Source organism: Corvus hawaiiensis, chromosome 9 (assembly GCF_020740725.1).
Source record: "Corvus hawaiiensis isolate bCorHaw1 chromosome 9, bCorHaw1.pri.cur, whole genome shotgun sequence".
In the NCBI taxonomy this organism is placed as follows: Eukaryota; Metazoa; Chordata; class Aves; order Passeriformes; family Corvidae; genus Corvus; species Corvus hawaiiensis.
The window spans coordinates 4165506-4185641 of record NC_063221.1 but is presented as its reverse complement, the minus strand read 5'-3'; the positions used below and the strand labels follow the sequence as shown (position 1 = coordinate 4185641).

At 45.6% G+C, this 20136-nt stretch overlaps 1 protein-coding gene across 6 annotated transcripts in view; it reads left to right on the top strand.

The window, feature by feature from the left end:
* The window catches only part of HMCN1 (hemicentin 1), a 180605-nt gene extending 166127 nt beyond the window's left edge, over positions 1-14478 (top strand). For 5 of the 6 annotated variants that reach the window (XM_048312736.1, XM_048312737.1, XM_048312735.1 and 2 more), the window contains 9 exons: positions 3088-3207; positions 3467-3601; positions 3973-4086; positions 4360-4485; positions 5133-5261; positions 9041-9391; positions 11466-11585; positions 11937-12063; positions 13108-14478. In XM_048312736.1, coding sequence (XP_048168693.1) covers positions 3088-3207; positions 3467-3601; positions 3973-4086; positions 4360-4485; positions 5133-5261; positions 9041-9391; positions 11466-11585; positions 11937-12063; positions 13108-13474 — 1589 coding nt within the window. In that variant the 3' untranslated portion in view covers positions 13475-14478. The remainder of the gene's footprint in view (positions 1-3087; positions 3208-3466; positions 3602-3972; positions 4087-4359; positions 4486-5132; positions 5262-9040; positions 9392-11465; positions 11586-11936; positions 12064-13107) is intronic. The other variant, XM_048312738.1, reaches the window with a different exon arrangement.
* The last annotated feature ends 5658 nt before the right edge of the window (positions 14479-20136 follow it).

Sequence of the window (20136 nt, the reverse complement as noted above, 5' to 3'; positions counted from 1 at the left end):
GTAACACGCATAGATCAAACCAGGAGTCCCGTGGAAAGGAAATATATATGGACGGATTCTTGCTAGATGTTTCAGAGAGATGTTTTATTTCTCCATCCACATGGCCGGAGCTCTGCCGAGGAACTGTTCCAGTCACCGGACCAAGGCTCCTTTGCCCGCGCAGGGAACACAAACCAACCAATGGGAACGAGGCTGAGCAGGGGCAGGGAAACCCCGTGTCTGTGCCCTCAGGGCCCCTCTCCCAGGGCTACACGGCAGGGGAGGGACCCCAACACCTCACCCGTTTTATTTTAATAAAAGGAGAATGAAAACAACTGGATAAACATAACAAGAACAGTTTCAAGACAAAACAAGCCACCCTCCTGAGTCTTTAAATGTCCAGTCAGATTCTGTGGAACATCTTAGGGCTGACAGAAGGGAGACAGAACTCTCTGAGCATGCTTTGTGGGGAAACTGAGGCAGGAGAGGGTTTAACTTCTTCCCTCCCCCTTTTCATCCCCCACTCGGCATTGGAAAGGGATTTTTGGGGAAACAATTGGCAAAAGCATGGTTTTGTGAGGGAAACCATGGGTGAAAAAACAGATTGGGAATACACTGGGGGTAATAGGACATAGGGTAAAAGGGAAAGGTGGGATTAGGAAAGGGAGACTGTAGGGGGGGCTTACAAGGGAGATATTGTCTAACATGACTACGATCTTCTGCATATATACTGCCTTTTACAGGAACACCATCAGGCCCAGTGACCTGCGATGCTTGTAACCCTTTTCTACCTCGTATAATTTTGAATTCCACCACCTCTCCATCTCCCAAGCTTGGGATGCATTTTTCAGGGTTATTCTTTTTAATAGCAGTTCTATGCACGAATATGTCTTGCTGGTTGTCACACCTTGTTATAAAACCGTAATTTTGCTTAACATTATACCATTTTACTATCCCTAAGATCTTAGGTACTATGATCTTTTCCTTTTTCCGAGTGGCTGCTGTTTTCTGTCTCGCTGCGTCTTTGCTCTCTCCTTCGGTCGCTCCCGTGTTGGAATTGTCGGAGCTGCTGGTGCCTGCGCGCTCTTCCCGGGGTCGCGTTCGGGGCTGCGCGGGCCGGGCCGGGCCACGCCGCTCAGTTCTCCGTGCGTCGCCTCCTCTGGTCGCAGCTTCGCTGCCGCTGCCAGGTGCTGCACCCACGTCTCGGCCGGGCCCCCGAGCGATGACTCCCCCGCGCCCTGCTCCAGCGCGTGTCTCGGCTGGGCGCGGCTCCGCTCCACCGCCACCGCCCGCCGCCGCCCACGCGCCGCCCCTCTCGGCCGGGCGTTCACGGGGCTCGCTCCACCACGCGCTGCGCGGGGCCAGGCGGGCACCGCCGGGTCCCGCCGCTCTCGCCGCTCCTCGCTCCGCCGCCGACACTGCGGCTCGCGTGGCTCCGCCCGCGCGCGGGAACTGCCTCGCTGCTGCTCGCAGAGCGCTCGGCGCACGTGGCCTGGGCCGCACGGTCCCTGCGCCACGCTTCCCTTCGCCAGGACACAGCTGACATTGCTCAACAGTCTCGGAAATTAAATAATATTCATGAAAATATTCTTCCATCAGCATGTATTTTGACTCCAGTATTAACTGTGTCCAAACGGCCTTCCAAAACTCCTTGGTAAGAATTAAATCCCAAGAAACATAGAAAAAGTTCTTAAACAACCATGCCAGGAAGTGTTTCAGTTCTTTTTGAGCTTGAATCAAGCTAAAATTTACAAATTGTTGTTCAAGAATCATTTTAAGATAAATGTCCATATGCGGCTCTGAGAGCCAAGAGTCTTCCCACGGTTCTTCCATAGTTTAGATATGGAATTGCAAACAAAACCAAGAAGAGGAATCCAGAGTTACTCACACAAATCAGTTGCTTAGGGATCAGGGATCGTTCTGCTCTCAATTCTCCACCATTATGTTACAGTGGGGATACTGTAACACGCATATCAAACAAGGAGTCCTGTGGAAAAGAAATATATATGGACGGATTCTTGCTAGATGTTTCAGAGAGATGTTTATTTATCCAGCCGCACGGCCGGAGCTCTGCCAAGGAACTGTTCCAGTCACCGGACCAAGGCTCCTTTGCCCACGCAGGGGAACACAAACCAACCAATGGGAACGAGGCTGAGCAGGGACAGGGAATCCCCGTGTCTGTGCCCTCAGGGCCCCTCTCCCAGGGCTACACGGCGGGGAAGGAGACCCCAACAGCCTCCCTACCCTCACAGTGAACAATTCCTTCCCAATATCCCATCTATCCCTGCACTCTGGCAGTGGGAGGACATTTCCTGTGTCCTATCCCTCCAGGTCCTTGTGACAAGTCCCTCTCCAACTCTCTTGGAACCCCTTTAGGCACTGGAAGGGGCTCTAAAGTATCCATTAAGCCTTCCCTTCTCCAGGTGAACACCCCCAGCTCTCCCAGGCTGGCTCCAGAGCAGAGGGGCTCCAGCTCTTGGAGCATCTCCATAGCTTCCTCTGGACCTGCTCTAAGAGGTCCATGTCCACCTTGTGCTTGTGGCTCTAGAGCTAGACACATTATTAAACCACCAGAACCTACATCCCTTTTATTTAGAGTTCAAAGTATGTACTTCAAAAAGTGTGAGTTATCCTTGCTAAAAGGGTGTGGATCCAAGGGTAGTTGAAGACTTTACTTCTGTCCTCACCTACAATATGAGTAGTGCCCAGACAGCTTTTGCATCAGTACCTCAGGTACACTTAGAGGACACAAAGCCTCAGGCTCTGCTGAGCCTGCAGAGCAACAAAGGACTTGGGTGACCTGTGTGGAGGAAAGGATGAGTGTTGGCACCTCAGACAAGAGCCCACATGTTCCCGCTCAGGGGATGGAGGTGGAGAGAAGTACACGAGCTGGCTGTCTCTCTAGAGTCAGGGTTATTTTAGGGAGAAATCATCTGAAATGATTTTGTGGACTTACTTCATTATCTCTTGAAAGGTTGCAATTGAAGGGAATTGCTGGATCTGGTTTTGTCCTGTAGGCTTTCCCAGTCGCACCCCTCTGAGGAAGGATCAGATTGGAGTAGTTTCTTCTGAAGTCTCACTGGTTTTTCAAATATTTTCTTGTTCCAGATGAAGACGAATGTGCTGTGGGAAATCCTTGTTCCCACACCTGTCACAATGCCGTGGGATCCTACTACTGCTCCTGTCCCAAAGGCCTCACCATCTCTGCTGATGGCAGAACATGTCAGGGTAAGAGACGTGCTGCTGGGGACAGCTTGGATACAAATGCCCCTTAGATAATTTTAGGCTTTAAAATGCCTTAAAAGGCACTTAAATTGCTAAGGAGAGGTTTTATTTGGGCCATTTTCTCATTATAAGAATACAATTTATTGGTGGTATTCTAATTATTTCACAGCTGAATGTATTTGCAGTCAGGTGTTTCTAGTTGCTGGTGCTGAAGGCACTGGTGTGTCCGCTGTGCGGGGTGTGCAGCTCGTTTCCATTGCAGACATCGACGAGTGTGCACTGGAGGGCCACAGCTGCCACGCGGGGCAGGACTGCGAGAACCTGCCCGGCTCCTTCCGCTGCGTGCCGCGCTGCGGGAGCGGCTTCCGCAGGGCGCCCGACGGCTCCAGCTGCCGAGGTACGCACGGGCTGCGCTCGCGGCCATCAGCTGGAAATGCTGCTCTCCAGCAACTGAAACTCACTTCAGAGGGCGTCTCCAAGCATCTGTCTATCAATTTTGATTCTTAAGGTTGTGGATTTTTGGGGCATGGGTTTTTCTATAGGTTTGTTTTGGTTTTTAATCTTTTGCTTCTTCCATCTTTAGAAGTAAATTTAAAATCCCATCAGAGAAGAGCTTAGCATTCTTGGGTTTGTGTCCTGTGTGCATTTTCTTGTACAAAGATGGGAGAGCAGCAAACACCGCTGAGCAGAACTCAGCCAAACCCTGCTCAGGTAATGCTCATGGGGCAATTCCGAGCCCTGGTGTCAAGGATTTGTGTTGTTCCACAGACATTAACGAGTGTCAAGAGTCCAACTCCTGCCATCAGCGTTGCTTCAATACTATAGGGAGTTTCCACTGTGGCTGTGACCCAGGATTCCAGCTGAAGGGCAGAAAATGCGTGGGTAGGGATGAAGTTCTGAATGTCCATTCCCCCCTTCCAACAGACAGAGTTCAACATGTATTTGTTGCTCTATTTATTTATGAAAGAAAATCCTGCTATGGATGATACACTTGATGTATATTTTGGAATTTGTCAAGCAGTACTAAAGCCAGAGGCAGCAAGAACTGGGCTGACTGATCCACGTGCATGAAATTATTCAGTGTGTAGACACAGGGTAATTTCATTACATAATTGAGTGCAATCCTGCTTTTCTTTTGGCTTTTGTTTGAATAAGATGTCAATGAGTGCCGGCAGAATGTGTGCAGGCCTGATCAGCTCTGCAAGAACACCCGTGGTGGCTATAAGTGCATTGATCTGTGTCCCAGTGGAATGACCAAAGCAGAGAATGGGACTTGCATTGGTGAGTAGAAGCATTAATGCACTGTGTGCTGATGGGAAACACGGGGACAATGATGAGGTTTAGTTTTTTAAATAATCCTGAAGATTGTCCATCTCCACTTATTAATATCTGCACATATTAAAGCACCAACTTGTTTTTGGTTATGGGAACATCTGTATTTACCTTTTTTTTTAATTAAAAAGCAGTGTATCCTTGCCACCTCTAGTTTTCCATTGTTCTCAAGCAAGAACAGTAAGATTTTCCTTGGTGTCTTTTCTGTGTTGGCACCTTGATTTCTCTCAGTTATTCATTGACTGAAATGTTTTGCCCTGTGTCTGCATGATTTCTTAAGAGTTGGGCTCAGGAGCTCTCAATCAAGATCACAGGTCCCTGCTGCTTATCAGGGAGGGTTTTAAGCACAGTGGATGTTGTAGATGGTACCAAAGCTTTTGTTCCAGCGGGGTCATGGAATGATTTGGGCTGGAAGGAACCTTAAAAATCACCTATTTCTCCCCCTTGCCACGGGCAGGGACACCTTCCACTATCCCCGGTTGCTCCAAGCCCCATCCAGCCTGTCCTTGGACACTTGCAGGGATGGAGCAGCCACAGCTTCCTCCCCCAGTAAGGATTGTGCAGAGCTGTGACCGTTCCCTTGCCGTGTGCTGCAGATGTTGACGAGTGCCGGTCGGGGTCGCACCAGTGCCGCTACAACCAGCTGTGTGAGAACACCCGCGGCAGCTACCGCTGCGTGTGCCCGCGAGGATTCCGCGCCCAGGGCACGGCCAGGCCCTGCGTGGGTAAGCTGCCACTCAGTCCTCTCACACCTTTGCTGCTGCTTTTGCCTGGCTTTCTGCTGCAACACACCATCAGTGCTATCCCTGTGGAAGACCATGCTGTAGAGACAAGTTTGCTCTGCAGTTTCAAACTGCCCATCCAAAACAAAGTGTTCCATTCTAAACAAACAGTCAGAGCTAAATGGTTCCAAACAGAGATTGGTTTGGGGCCGTACTTTGAAAACAAATTGTAAGAGGGTCTCAGAGCACTGGTGGATGGATGTGGCAAGTGACCACTCCACAGGAGCCTTCAGTTATAAAAATGAGGTGGGGTTTGTTGATGTGTCTAGCTGTGCCTTGGCCTGCCCTGGCTCTCCCTGGAAGGCAGTCACACAGAGAGTCATGTGGGTGCCCTTAGGGAGCACACCCCAAGGAGCTGCAAGAGGCCCGACAGACCCAGAACTGAGTTTGGCTCCTGAACATCCCAAACACACCTATTCCCCCACCAGGACTGCCAGGGGGGTTCCTCAGCAGGCAGAGCACAGTGCTCCCTTCCTGGCATGAGTGACTCCCAGCAGGGAAGAAATAGGACTCCTGACAGTCACAGGAATGCCAGCCACGCAGTCACTCCCTGTGCCATCTTGGCATAAAGCCACACAGGGTTTTCTCCCATGTCATGGGAGGCTCTGGAGCTCAGACATGGGGAGCAAGACAGTTTAATGTGTGGGGCCAGTGCAAGTGGATAAGCAAATTCACTTGGCATTTAAGAGACTTCAGGAAGGCAGTAGGATCATTTAGAATCATCTTTACTACATTTATGTCAAATATTCAAAGTATAAGAGCTGACCTACCCTGATAATGAGGATTTCTGAATGTGGGTATGTGACACTTCCGTGAGGTTGGTTTCGGTTGCTGTAAGGTATCATGTCAGAAAAGCATTCCTCCCTGTTGACTTCTTCAAGGTTAGCTCTCCTAAGTGATAAATAGTTATTTTCTTTTTTTTTTTTTTAAAAACCTAAGATTTTGGACTGTCAAAAGCCAGGAATGTTTGGGATTTTTTTAAGAGAGATTAAATTGCACTAAGTGGTGTTTGGCTGTAGACCAAGATATTACTTCTGCCATCTGCCTCTGTGCTGAAATAAAACCAATCCCAGACTCTTAACTTATATTTAAGCCATTTAAACTTCTGACAGGAAAAAGCCAGATAAAGTCTGGGACTGTAGGTTTTCACAAAACACCAGCAGCCTTAAAGCTGCCTTCTAACCAAGGGCCACTGAAACCTCTCTCCTAAAGTGTTTTTATCCTTTGAATTTTTACGTTCCTAAAAATATATTTAAAATATAGATTCATCCAAAGTATTAGTTTTGTTAATAAAATCCAGTTTTTATTGTCACTGTTGACAGTGAGCACAGGGAGGAGTTGAAAAGTAAGTAGGGCCCAGACTGAAACAGAAGAAGTGAACTTTGCTCCTGCCAGTCCCATTTTTACCCTGGGTAAAGTCCCTTGTGCCACCATTCCTTGTTTTGTTTGTTGGACGGGGATAAGATGCTCCTTTGTGACCCCCACAGATCTCTGTGTGCCCATTTACCTGAATTACAGCATTTCTGGGAGCTGTGTTGTTTTCTCTCCTTTCCACATAGGTGGAAGGGCTTTGCTAAAAGCTGCTATAATGCAAATAACACATGCAAGGCTATCTAGAATATACAATCAGGTATTGTTTTTCAAATTAAAGAAAGTCTGAAAATGTACCTATTTCAATTTCAAAGTAATTTTGCCCGTTCTTGTAAATATTAGGGTTCCCATGCCTCAGTGGCCTCTTCTCACAGGGGCAGCCCTGGAACCGACGCTGGTGACTCCGTGCAGTCAGTTCTGCTTGTATTGCACAGGCTGCTCTTGCAAAAGAAATTGTTCAAATTTTCACCTGTTGTCTTTCATAATTTATATGCTAATCTTCTATTGCTTATCCACAACTTGTTCCAAGAACATCGGTTGTCATAAAGACATCAGTGTTAATTTATTTTAGGCAGGTAAATGATGTAAAAGTCAGCACTTGAGTGCTAAGGAAATGATGAGTTTGTTTTCTTTTACATGTATATGAAGAATAAATTTTTCATCTTAAGCACATCCTGAGATTAATGCACTTAAAATTCAAATTAGTTGTTGCCATACTTAAAGTGAAATTCTTGTTTGTAACACCTGAAAATTGCACCCTAAGGATAATTCCACGAATACTTGAAGTTTCAGTTGTGTGTTTGCCAAATAACAGTTGGAAAATATTTAAACACTCTGCAATTTCTACTTCTGGATTTCCAGTTCTTAAAGCATTTAATTATTAATATCCCCTTAAACATATCAAATATTAACAACTTCATAAAAATGCAGTCTAATGTTCTACTATGTTTCTGACAATATTGACTTTTAAATACTATTCTCGTGAATTTGTGGCTTGGAGAGTATAAACTGTGCTCAAAAGCCTCTGTTCAGAGGGGATCCAAATGAAACTGTAACAACACTGGATTAATGGCATTTTAACAACAGAAATTAAAAGAATACACACTAGTACAAAATAATTAAACTGTTGTTGAGTCGCCATTAAGATCATCTTTAATTTCTAGTAGGAAAATGTTTATAATATATGTCAATTTTAGATATGTTGTGATGTATGTTATTAGCAAGTTTTTTATTTCTGGTCATTGCAGAGTTGTTTGGAATTAGCAGATTTTTGTCTTTTTCTGGTGAAGAAATATTAAGTTTGAGAAGAAATACAGCGTGTGTCAAATTTCCAGCTGAGCCTGAAGTAACTTGATAAAAATTATAGAAAATTTCTTTCTGGTAGTATCAGAGAGACTGTGGGAGAAGGTCCTGCAGTCCCAAGAGCACTCATAGTTACTTGGAGGGAAGGACACTCAGCATGTTGTACCCTCAAGGCCTTTGCCATACTTTGTATGCTCAGCACTCAGATTTGATTTAAGGATGGATATTTACTGCTGGGGTGGCTCAAATAACTTTGGATTGCAATTTAAACAACTATAAAGAAAAAAGCATTGCTTAGGAAAACAAAAATAATTCTATTTTTTAATTGTCCAAAAGTGAATTAATATGTAAAGTCTCCAACCTATCACAGCTGGAATGACCAGTAACAACATGAAAAGTTAGAACGTGCCCAACCCCCTGGATCCCTGGAAATGTCCAAGGCCAGGCTGGGCGGGGCTGGGAGCCACCTGGGATAGTGGGAAGTGTCCCTGCACATGGCAGGGGGTGTGACTGGCTGAGCTGTAAGGTCCCTCCGACCCAAAGCATTGCATGATTTTATGAACTGCCCAACATGAGGCACAATAACCACATTGGAGCCTGTTGTGCTTCCATCGGTGTGGGGTGTAGGGAATTTCTAGCACTGAACTTCTCTGGAATGCTCTGTGTTAAGCATCCTCTTTTAAAGAAGGGCCCAGCAGCTTCTCCCACTCATCTGTGGAGCACTAAAGGAAAAACCCCAATTTCTAAGAGAGTATGGAGCAGCTGAGGCTGAAACAAGGCTTCAGCAGGGCTCCTGTCCTGGTGAGCACAGTGGCATCAGCCTGTGGGAGAATGAAGATGCCTTACAGTCCAGGGCAGTGGATCCTGCCTGCTTGGCATAGTGTTCTCCATGTTTTACTGCCTCCAAATCTCGCTTTTATGTCTTCATCTTGTTCCTGAGACTGAGATATGTATCTGTGTGTATATAAATGTATAGTTATGTGTTGTTGTTTGTTTGTTTTCTCTCCTTTCCACATGGTTTGGGGCTCTGGATCATGTCACATGAGCAGACATTAATGAATGTGAACAAGTGCCTAAACCCTGTGCACTTCACTGCACCAACACCCCTGGCAGCTTCAAGTGTTTCTGTCCACCTGGGCAACAGTTACTGGGTGATGGGAAATCTTGCGCCGGATTGGAGAGGGTGCCAAATTCGGGTGCCTATTACAGTAGCTATAACTATGCTCAATTCTCCCCTGGGAGAGACAACCAGCAACTGCAGCACTATTACAGGCACTCCTCAAATCTCTACAGCTCCTTCTCAGAGTATAGGAACAGCAGAATACCTTTCTCCAGGACTAGAAGGAACCTTAGAGAAACTTGTCCTGAAGGCTATGAGGCAAGAAATGCCAGATGTGTAGGTAAATGTCAGTCCTATCTTTGCAACTCTGTTTTGGGCCTTACTCTTAGGTTACTGTATGATACATACCAAGGGCTGAGGGTTTGTGGTGCTGGGGTTGTGTTTTCTATTACCCTGGTCAATATTCAGAGGGTTCTGCATGTTCTGGTCTCTGCTGTCTTGACTCACATTGCAGCAAAAATGTTCTCAAACCTCCTTGTAACCTCTGGTTTTAATTGTGTGGTTTATTACCTGTTTGCAAAGTATTCCCTGTGTTACTCTCTTTCTCCTGGTCACACTAGCTCACCTTGGTGAATCTTCTCACACTCCAAAAACCACCAGCAGCCCCAGTCTAGTCACAGTGCTTCTGTCAGACTCCCACTGGCAGCAGTAATCTGTGTCAGAAAGGTTTGCAATAAACATTTTAGAAGCGAGCACACTGGGCCCAGTGCCAGCAGTGCCATAGGACGGTCAGTCACTGTCACACGGGCAACAGGCACAGAAGCTTTTAAATTATTATTAAGTAAGAAAAGGGGTTGCAATGTAATTTGGTCCCTCAAACAAACGGGTTCATCATGGGTTTGGCAGTGACAGCACAGGCACTTCTCCCCTGAGGAGGAGATGGGCAGTTATGGGAACTGGGAAGCTCCGCCCCTGGTTTTTGGAGGGATGTTAAAAATGAATTAATTATTGGAAATATGCTTTTCTTAAGGCAGACTTTGCCAAGTTAACTCGTGTTTTGAGTATCTCAAGCAAATGACACTTCCCAGTAGGCATGACATCTTTTCAGGTAAATAGTGATCTACAGCAAGGTTCTAGCAACCAGTACTGCTGGGATGACGCAGCAAGGTGTAATGGTGAAAAACATGGATAGGCTTTTAATTAATAAAAATTAAGGATGGGCAGACATTAAAGCTTGTATTTAAGCTACGAAGAGGTTTCAGTAGTCATATCCATCTGGATTGTTATGGTACAGGAGTTTAATTGAGAGGCCCAGGAATACACTGTCACTGAGGGAAGGAAGGGTTAGGCTCAATTTTGGATCTTCATTCCAGCTTCCAGTTGGAATTAGTTAATATTCCATGAATGTTAATAATATTATTATTCCATGAAACTTTTATTTCATTGACTAAATATCTAAATTTTAAAATTACTGTTTAATATGAAAAATACCTCCAAATTATGCTTTTGTTAAAGAAATTTTTTTCAATAGACAACCATCAGGATTTGCTAACAGCACAGGGGTTTGTAGTCACATCTGTTTCTCTTTTCTGTTTGCATTTTGATCTAATGCAACCCCTGTCAGTCAGAGGGGAAGCAAAGACCTTACTTCCACTGATTTAACCATGCAAGTCTGAACTACTTTACTGCTGTCCTGAACTAGGCAGATGTTTCAAAAAGCTATTGTAATTATAAATTATCTGTGTCTAAATCACACTAATGTGCTTTGAAAACTTTACATAATGTGGTCTGGTACTGGTACTTCTGTATTTGAGAGGGAGATTTAAAAAAAAAAAAAAGAAAAAAAGAAGAGCATTTACTGACAGTCATCCCAGCTACCGAGCCTAATTCATCCCTCTGGCATGGGCGAGGTCAGTTTAAAAGGGAAACAGCTTTGGCTGAGGAGGGAGTGGCTGTAAGGAAGACTCCCCCAGTGACAAAGCTTCTTCTGGCGAGGTAGCGAGTCTGGGTGTTCCCTAAGCATGTTGCTTAACACCTGATGATCAGACAGCTCAAATGGCTTTGGGGGCAGGACTGTGTTTGTGTGACCCCGGCCGTGGACACAGGTGGCACATCCCCCTTTCTCCCAGAGCTCTGTCTCGGTACTGCTCTCCTCAGCTGAGATCTGTCACAGCTGCTCTTCACCGAGGGGAGAAGCCCCTCAAAGCTGACTTTAGTGCCTGCAGAGTTACATGGAATGGCACAGGTAGGGGGAGAGGACACTCTAGTCTTAGATGTTCAACCCCATCAGAAAAAAAGATCTGGACAACTCCCACCAGCTCTGTCCATACACTTGCAGTACAGAAATAGGGGAAAAGTACCTGTGTTCATGGCAGGCTCAGGCAATGCTGAGGTGTTGGTGCTTCTCTCTGCAGACATCGATGAGTGTGAGAGCAGAGACACGTGTCAGCACGAGTGCAGGAACAGCCTGGGCAGCTTCCAGTGTGCCTGTCCCTCGGGATACCGCCTCATGCCCAACGGCAAAACCTGCCAAGGTACGGAGAGCCATCCCTGCAGTGCTCAGGGGGAGGGCTGCAAAGAAACCAGACACAAACCAGGCCCGGGACATGGCTAAGCCACCTACCTCTCTGAATTGGTTATGTGAGAGTCAGCATTCAAAATGTCAAGTTTCAGAAGTTTTTATATTTCACACTTCAATGTTTCATAAAACATCAGCAAACTAGACAGTTGCAACTTCTAATTCTGTGACCTATTACACATTGAGCTCCAAGCTCTAGGGTCAAACAGAGGCACATTCTGGGCTCTGCTCAGACTTTACCCGCTTCAGTTTTTCACCCTTTAATTCTTCTACCAGCAGCTGATCCCTTGCATGTTTTTCCATCCAGATATTGATGAGTGTCTTGAAGAGAACATAAATTGTGGAGCAAATCAGATGTGTTTCAACATGAGAGGAAGCTACCAGTGCATAGACACTCCTTGTCCACCCAACTACCAGCGAGAGCCACATTCTGGGTATGTTTTTTTCTCAGCCCCTTCTCACCTGCCCCAAGCTCAGCTCCTTAACCTGTGCTTGTTAAAGAAGAAAACTTAAGTTTGCCTGACACCAGTAGAGCTCACAGTAGCTAAAGGTAAGGCATTGACATAGGAGATCATAGAGTCAACAGAGTCTTGGGATGGTTTGAGTTGGAAGGGACCGTAGCAGAACATCCAGTTCCACCCTCTGCCATGGGTAGGGACACCTTCCACTACCCAGGGTGCTCCAAGCCCTGTCCTTGGACACTTCCAGGGATGGGGCAGCCACAGCTGCCCTGGGTAACCTGTGCCACTGCCTCAACTGCCAGGGAAGAATTCCTTCCTAACATTTAATCTAAATCTCGGTAATGGCCTGACTTGCCATCAGCTTCAAAGCATCTTTGAAGCATCTTTTTAGTCATGAAAATAATGCTACAGTTTCTGTTAAGCTTTGTTATTTCCCTGTTCTGGGAAAAAAAACCATATTGATTTCTTTTAATCTTTCAAATACTCAAAGGAAAAATAGGTTGTTTCATAGTCAGAAACCATGTTCTGGGATCAAACTCAACTGCAATGATGTTTACACTGACATGGGTCATGTCCTTTGACCTCCATTAGCACTGGCAAACTGCACTAGCAAAGATTTCCTGTTTTAACTTTTGATTAATAGAAGTAAATTTTATTCTGTCCTTCATTCCAAATTCTTTATGACCTAACAGACAGATACCTCAAATGGAGCTGCCCAGAACATTTTAAACTAGGTCTTCCTATTTTAGTGTTTAAGAGCACGGTCAGTAAAACTTACCCAATGGGCTAATTACATCAGTGTAGCCAACATCTTTCTGAGATGATCCTGTGAGGCAAAAAGGGACATTAAATGGGCTGCAGCCCTAAAGGAGAAACGAATGGAAGAGTGCATAAGCACTTGTAGAGAAGTTTTAATCTGCAACAGGGTAAACAGGAAGAATTTCTCCTCCAAAACCTATCCCAGCACTTAAGATACTGTGCCTTCTCCCTGGGCTAAAGTCTTCTGCTTCTTCCTAGGTTCTGTCTCAAAAGCTGCCCGGCCAACGACCTGGAGTGTGACCTGAGCACCTACGCCCTGGAGTACAAGCTGCTGTCGCTGCCCTTCGGCATTGCTGCGGGGCAGGACCTGATCCGGCTGGTGGCCTACACTCACGACCAAGTCATGCACCCCAGGACCACCTTCCTGATGGCAGACGAGGACCCTGCCGTGCCGTTTGCCCTGAGGGACGAGAACTGGAAGGGGGTGGTGTTCACCACGCGGGCGCTGCGCGAGCCCCGGACGTACCGCATGGGCGTGCGGGCTCTGTCCTACAGCGCCGACGGCAGCGTCGAGTACCGCACCACCTTCATTGTCTACATCGCCGTGTCCGCCTTCCCCTACTGAGCGCCGGCCCCGACAGCGAGCCCGCGGCCGAACCACGTTCCCCAGGGCCAGGGGGTGCTACCACTTCAGCCTGACTGCTGCCTGCCCCACAGGGGGAACCACGGCACTTCCAAGGGTGCTATGCTCTTCTTTCTTCCTCTCCTTCCCCGAGGCTGCCTCTCCAGTTCTATTGATCCAATTCAAGAGAAAGATCCATGGCTTTGAGGACCTGTTACCACTTGCTTTATTTATTACACTGGAATAGTAATTTTCCACGCTATGTTCTGAAAACTAGCAGAGAAATCCATGTAGTCAAAGCAGTAAGCAAGGAGCAGCCTCCACTGAAAGTAACTGAAGAAAATAAACCCATAATTTCAAGCGGTCTACATATTAAGGTTGCTAAGTGTTTTAAATTTTGTATGTATTAGATTTTTTTTTTTCCTTATCAATTATCCAATAGAATTAAGGCTGTGCTATACTATGTTGTGTGCTCAAACCCACCAAATGCCACCATGCCAAAGGGTTGCAAATGCTGAAACAAATGACATTAAAGTTTGTTTGCAGCTAACAAATCTACAGGAGAATTTGGAACTGGTACCTTTGGTTTCCATGCAAGTGTAGAGATGTTGCTATTTTTTGGAAGAAAAAACCAACATGGCTACTTCTACTTTATAGAGCAGATATTTTATAAGTTTGTTTTTACTCTGCCATTCTGGTATAGCCATTTATTTAACCCAAACCCATATCCACTGCCATACTCCCAGCTCAGTAAATGGTCTGGGCTTTTACGCACATGGAACATTTTTCTCCAAAGGTGATGTAAGTTTGGTTCAATAATGTCAATACACTGTACACAAGTAATTTTGCCAAGATGTATTCTATTTTTATGGACGTGTATATATGTGGTTTTTCCTATGTGCATTTTCTATGCAATATCTCAAGAGTGTTTTACAGTTAAGTTTGCATAAAAGGACAATGTCAATACAATGAAAATAATCAAAAATAAAGGTTCCCATCACCTTTGAGACTGCGGGGAGTTTTATCTTTAAAAAAATTATTTTCCATTTCTAAAGCTCTTGCCCTAAGTGTGAGGGGACAATGCAGAACCAGGGAGCAACTCCAGCTCTTTTCCCTCTTCCTGGCACTCTGGGGTAGTAAGAGATTATCACCAGCTTTAAAGTATATTTTTAGCCATAGGGACAAATTGCCCAATGGTATTTTGTCTCTATTCTTGTATATTGTTAAGTAACTTTAGACATCCCCACTTGCTGTGCCTTTTTCTTCCCTTTCCAGTGCACCAAGTGAAATAGTCCTGCAAAAGAAGGATGACTTAAAATTACTTTGCACTTTATACAGATTTATGAGTGACAAACTTCAAACTGAACAGGTTTGCTTCTCAGAAACATGACTTGAAAAATAAAAGCTCAAAGAAGATAAATTCCATTAAAAAGATATGAGGGAAGGAGAAATGAGAGGTACATGTAATTCCCTCAATGTCTTTTAAGGATGAGAATCAGATTGAAAGTGATGTCCTTAAGGGAATCTTAACTCCACTCCCAGAACACAAATTTCCACTCTGATATATTTTGTGAGAAGGGAAAAAACTCAACAGAGTTGACAGCCTTTAAAGGCAAATCTGACCCTAAAAGAAGTAATAGTCACCAGATGGAAGCCACTTGATCACTGCCACAGCCATGGCTCCAAGTTTACTTTCTCATCCAGGCTTTCCAGGAGCCAGCTCAAGGAGGAGCTGCTTGTCCGTGTGGAAGGTGTTCCTTACCCTGAGATGGTGCCACAGGACTGAGGGACCAGTGAGGTCCCTCCCATGCTCACAGGACAGGGTCACTGTGAGCATGGTGGTTTTCACTCAGGGACTGGTTGAAGGGAGGTGCTGAATAAAGGAGAACTTATGCCATGGCCTTCTCTTATTTGGACATCTTGAGCTGTGTTACAAATTTCTCCTCTGTTCTATTAAAAAGATTGCAAATATGTTAAATCAGATCTCAGAGCAACTGCACCTACTGCAGCTCTACCTCCACGAGCTCCCTGGCCCTGTTGCTGACAGGCTGGAAAAGCTGCTGGGTTATCATTAGTTTTCCTGGTCTAACTTGAGAAGTGAGGGGCAGGTTAGTACATGTTTATGTGCCCACATGAACTTGGGTATTTCCTAAAGATTAAAAACCCTGCTTTCATAAATCTGCATTTTAAATACAACAAATATTCTGCTGTGTTTATTACCACTTTGGATAAGGCTGCCCAAACCTTAGATGCAATTTCCAGTGTCTGAGGGCTGTACAGTCACTTGGTCCAAGCCCCTCCATTAGTCTGCAGCAATATTTGCACTGTTAAAAGTTCACTGCTATCCCATAAAAGGCTGATACAATCACCACATCATTTGTCACAAAACAGTTTGCAAATGCCCTCCTGTCACAAACAACTAACTTTCTAATAACAGCATCCTAAGAGCAAAATGTGAGAATGTTACGTTCTTATTAAAAGACACCACACCACCGGAAAAATAATGTTTAAAAAATAAAGGTAGGTCTTAGGGAGAGCAATTAGTGAACAATAGTTAATGCTCCACTGCTACCTCGGGCCTGTGCTACCTTCCTTCTGCATGAGCCTACTTTTCCCACTGCTTGCTGGATTTTCTGGAGCAGCATTTTCTCCTGGCCCAGTTATCCTTGAAACACTGTCCTGTGCCACGGGCTCCTCCTCTGTTCCTGGGCCTCAACTCTGTGTAAACATAGCAACATTTCATTAACTATGCTACCAGGATCAAACACACCCCGTGAAAGGTGGCAAAAGAGGATTTATCTCCTATAGGGATGAATTTGTACACAGGGGTGGCTTCAGGGTGACATCTGGTGGCATCCCAGCAGCTGGGCACACAAGTTTCCTAGGCTCACCTCCCGTTGGGCACACCTTGGATCCCAGCCACCTGCTTGCTGCAGCAGTACCCAGAGCACTCAGCCCATGTCTGTATTCCAGGAAAACATCTGCTACATCTCAGCCTTTGCCAGAGCACAACCAGACTTACTCTTCCTCCCAAAAATAGTCCTTTCTTGGTAAAGCCTAAGGGAAACTACATGTTAAATACAGCCCTTCGCAAAACCCCTGTGTGATTCCTTTCAAATCTAAATTCTAGGAGAGGATTAAGGCAGGAAAAGGAGTTTAGGGATGAAAACAGGGCCAACTGGGGCCAGAAAGGATGGAAAATTCACAACCACCACCTTTAAAAGGTGACTGATGCCCTACTACCAACCCCACCACAGCATCAGGTTTCTGTACCTCATACCCACCATACAAGGCAGGTGTTCAGGAACCAGAGGCAGATAAGGAATGCCCGTCACACCTTCCACAGAGATCCAGCTTGCCAGCCCCTGGAGAGAGGAACTCAATCCACGGGGGTTTTGTTTTCCTTCACACACTGGCTGAAGTAAAATACTAGTGCATGGGTACCCTAATGAGCTTGTGCTGGATGCACAGCACTGTGGGCTAAAGGGAAAACATGTCATCAGGTGAGATGGATACTCAGCAAAGACCAGAGCAGCAATGCCTGGCTGGGAAATGTCCACTTCCAAGTCAGATTTCGCACCAGACAGTGGGTGTGAAACCAAGCCAGATGCTGAGTAACGCAGCCGTCGTCGCTCACATCGGCGGGGCACTTTACAGGCAGGACTCTGCTCTGGGGTCCAAGGGGGAGTTCCGGTGCCCTTTGACTTCAGAGGTATTTCTAGTTCTGGCAGCTCAAATCCAAGGCTGCTGCCAATAAAAACTTGGCACAGTGCAACAGTTGAAATCCATGGATTATTTTATGAGGCAGGAATCCCAGCGCCCGCCCCACTGTTGCATACGGGTGGGAGCAGGACACAGAACACCGGCTGTGGAATCCCCCCAGCACGGGTGCAGAGAAGGCACCTGGCACATTTCCAGTTACCCGTCAGGATATGGGATGTACAAATGTATGGGTGGGTGAGGGTTGCTGGGCAGTGCCACGCTTTGTTTCTGCAGAGAATCCTGCGGGTGGATAAGACTCTTCCGGCCCTGTGGGCTTTGGCTTCTCTGCTCCAGCAGAGGGCTTTGATTCAGCCCAAAACCAGATGGATCTCATTGCCATCACTCAGCACCACCCTGAAGTCTGGACACTTAAAGCACCTTCTTCACCAACATCCAGTAATGCTGGAGAGTCTGAATGGCTTAAGTGCAACTGTATTTCCTGAGGGGAAATTGGAGACGTTTTCAGCTCTTTCACATGCAGAAGTTCCCCAGTCATGCAGAGCTGCTGCTCCACAGGGACTACAAGAACTCTTAGTGAATGACTTTATTTGCCCCTTATAACCCTGGGCAGACTGAGAGGCACAGGCCTCTGGGTATGAGCTGGAATAGCAGGGAAACACCAGAGAGTGCCAGCTGATGGGACCTTAGGCATCACACTTCAGCAGCACTGCACTAATCATCTCAACATCCCAGCAGTGCATCCAGCCAGGCCCTCTGAATAAGGTTAAATGTGATCCCAGCTGGCTGCAGATTTTTATAAACACGTTTGCACGTCGGGACGCACTTAACACCAGTCACTTCTCAGATCACTGGGTTCAATGTTCACATCTTCAGTGCACAGCTGGTGCCAGATTCTTCTGCTTTGGTAAGTTTAGTGTTAGAAAGGAAGCAAAGGAGACTTGCTTCCAGATAAAGGCATATGGACAAAAAAGGTGCTCTTTAGCACTAACATAGATTCAAATTACAGTTTATGAATAGCTAAATGATGGGGGCATCACAAACATCACCAAGCCAAGGGGCTGTTCAGAATACAGAGCAAAGGTTAAGAGGTATGCTGAAGTAATGCTGTGCAAGGACAATAGAACCTATTTTTCACTGTATGTAAGCACTGCACATCTCCTGTGGTTCTTGATAGCTTAAGTGGTCTTGCAAGGCAGTGAGATGCAGCTGGCTTCCTTATTATTAACTTCCCATTGCTAAGGCCTGAGACAAGCTCCCCTCCACACCTTTTAACAGCTTACTGCACAGCAGTCACACAAATCAAGTCCTGCCCTCCTGCTTGATCACAACAAGTGTTTCAAGGACCCCTTTCACAGAGAGCACCTGAGAGGTATCAAGAGATCTGCACTGCACAGCCCATAATTCAAGCAAGGCCAAACTTGCTATGCAAAACTGTAACAGAGCCACTGGCAAACACGAAGTTGTATGTAAAAGCTTCAGAAAAGGAATGTATCTAATTTGGGGTCTTCAGCTTCAGAGGCAAAACCCACCAGCATCCCTGAAGAAAAGAATCTCATGACTGTTCCCCATTACCACTGTCCCTGATAAACACAGTGGCGCATAAAAAAGCCCAGTTCCAAACAACATTAAGGTTCCTTCACAGGATTTTAGCTGCATTGTCTCTGGAATCTGCTGCTGTAGATTAAAAAATGAGGTTTGCAAATCTGGGAGAAGAATGAGTTCCCAAATACCATAGGAAAAACTGGAGTGTGCCAGTTCTTCACATAAAGCAGGCAAATAAATAGTCCAGAGAAGAGAATGCAGAGTTCTTGGGTGCCACTGCATGACTGACTGAAATGGAAGAAGCAAAAATAACACCTGAAAATGACATCAAAACACACACTGAAGGGATGACAGAAGCCCCAGTGATAAGCAGGGGAAGACAAAGCTTCCTTGCACCAGAACCAGACAGTTTCTGTTGAGATGTCCTAGCAGCTCCCATACTCGAGAGCTTATGGGACAGAGACGGGCTGAAAAAATCTGCAACATAACCATCACTTCTTCAATTTCTCTTCTACTTAAAAGAACTGGACTTTGAATATAAGCCTTGTAAATAACTCTGATTGCATCAAATTTATTCATCCTTCCCCATCTGTCTCATCCTTCCTCATCTGTCTGCGAGCAGAATTAGCTCACCAGTATTCACTATTTACCAACCCTTCAGACCAGTCTGCTTTTCTCAGCTGCTGTGGCCTTGTTGAAAAGGGAATATTGGTGGTTTTCCTACTGGTTGCTCTGCAATGCTCTCAGTGATGCAGAGACTGATAGAGAACCTCAAGTTGGGTGTAACCCTGCAAAGCCTTTGCCAAAATATTACCGCTAACATTTCACAGCTCGTGTTTTGAAAATTTTTTGGATGCATAAACAATGTTGTCCTTTAATAGACAAGGCTCTAACACAGAAGTGGTTTGTGTTCACCAGCCCAAATGCACAGCAAGGTCATATCATGGTGTTTTTACCACCTGTAGTAGCTTTACTACAGACAAGCAAAGAGCCATCAGCAATTACCAATGTGCCACATCTAATGAAAGCCAGTCACAGCCTTGCTAAAAACCCCAACTGCCTTCAAATTGTACATCTCAGCTAATCAAAATCTCTCTTAATCATAGAAAAGTTCTCAGCAGATACTACAAGTAATAGCAAAAGCTAGATTTTACTTAGAGCTGATGTAACTCGAATGGTCCTGATATAGATCTGAAAATTACAAACAGGACAGAAGGGCCATTGCAGAATGAATTACCACAGCATGTAAAAATGCACCTGCAGAGCAGCAAATGGAAACAGGCTGAATTTAGCTGAGAAACAGCTTTTTGGAGAAGTAAAGCTGTTTTTGGGCAGTCAGGTCCAGCAGTGAAGCTCAGCACTGCAAGATTAGCCTGTTTATTTACAAAGCCCTGCTGGTT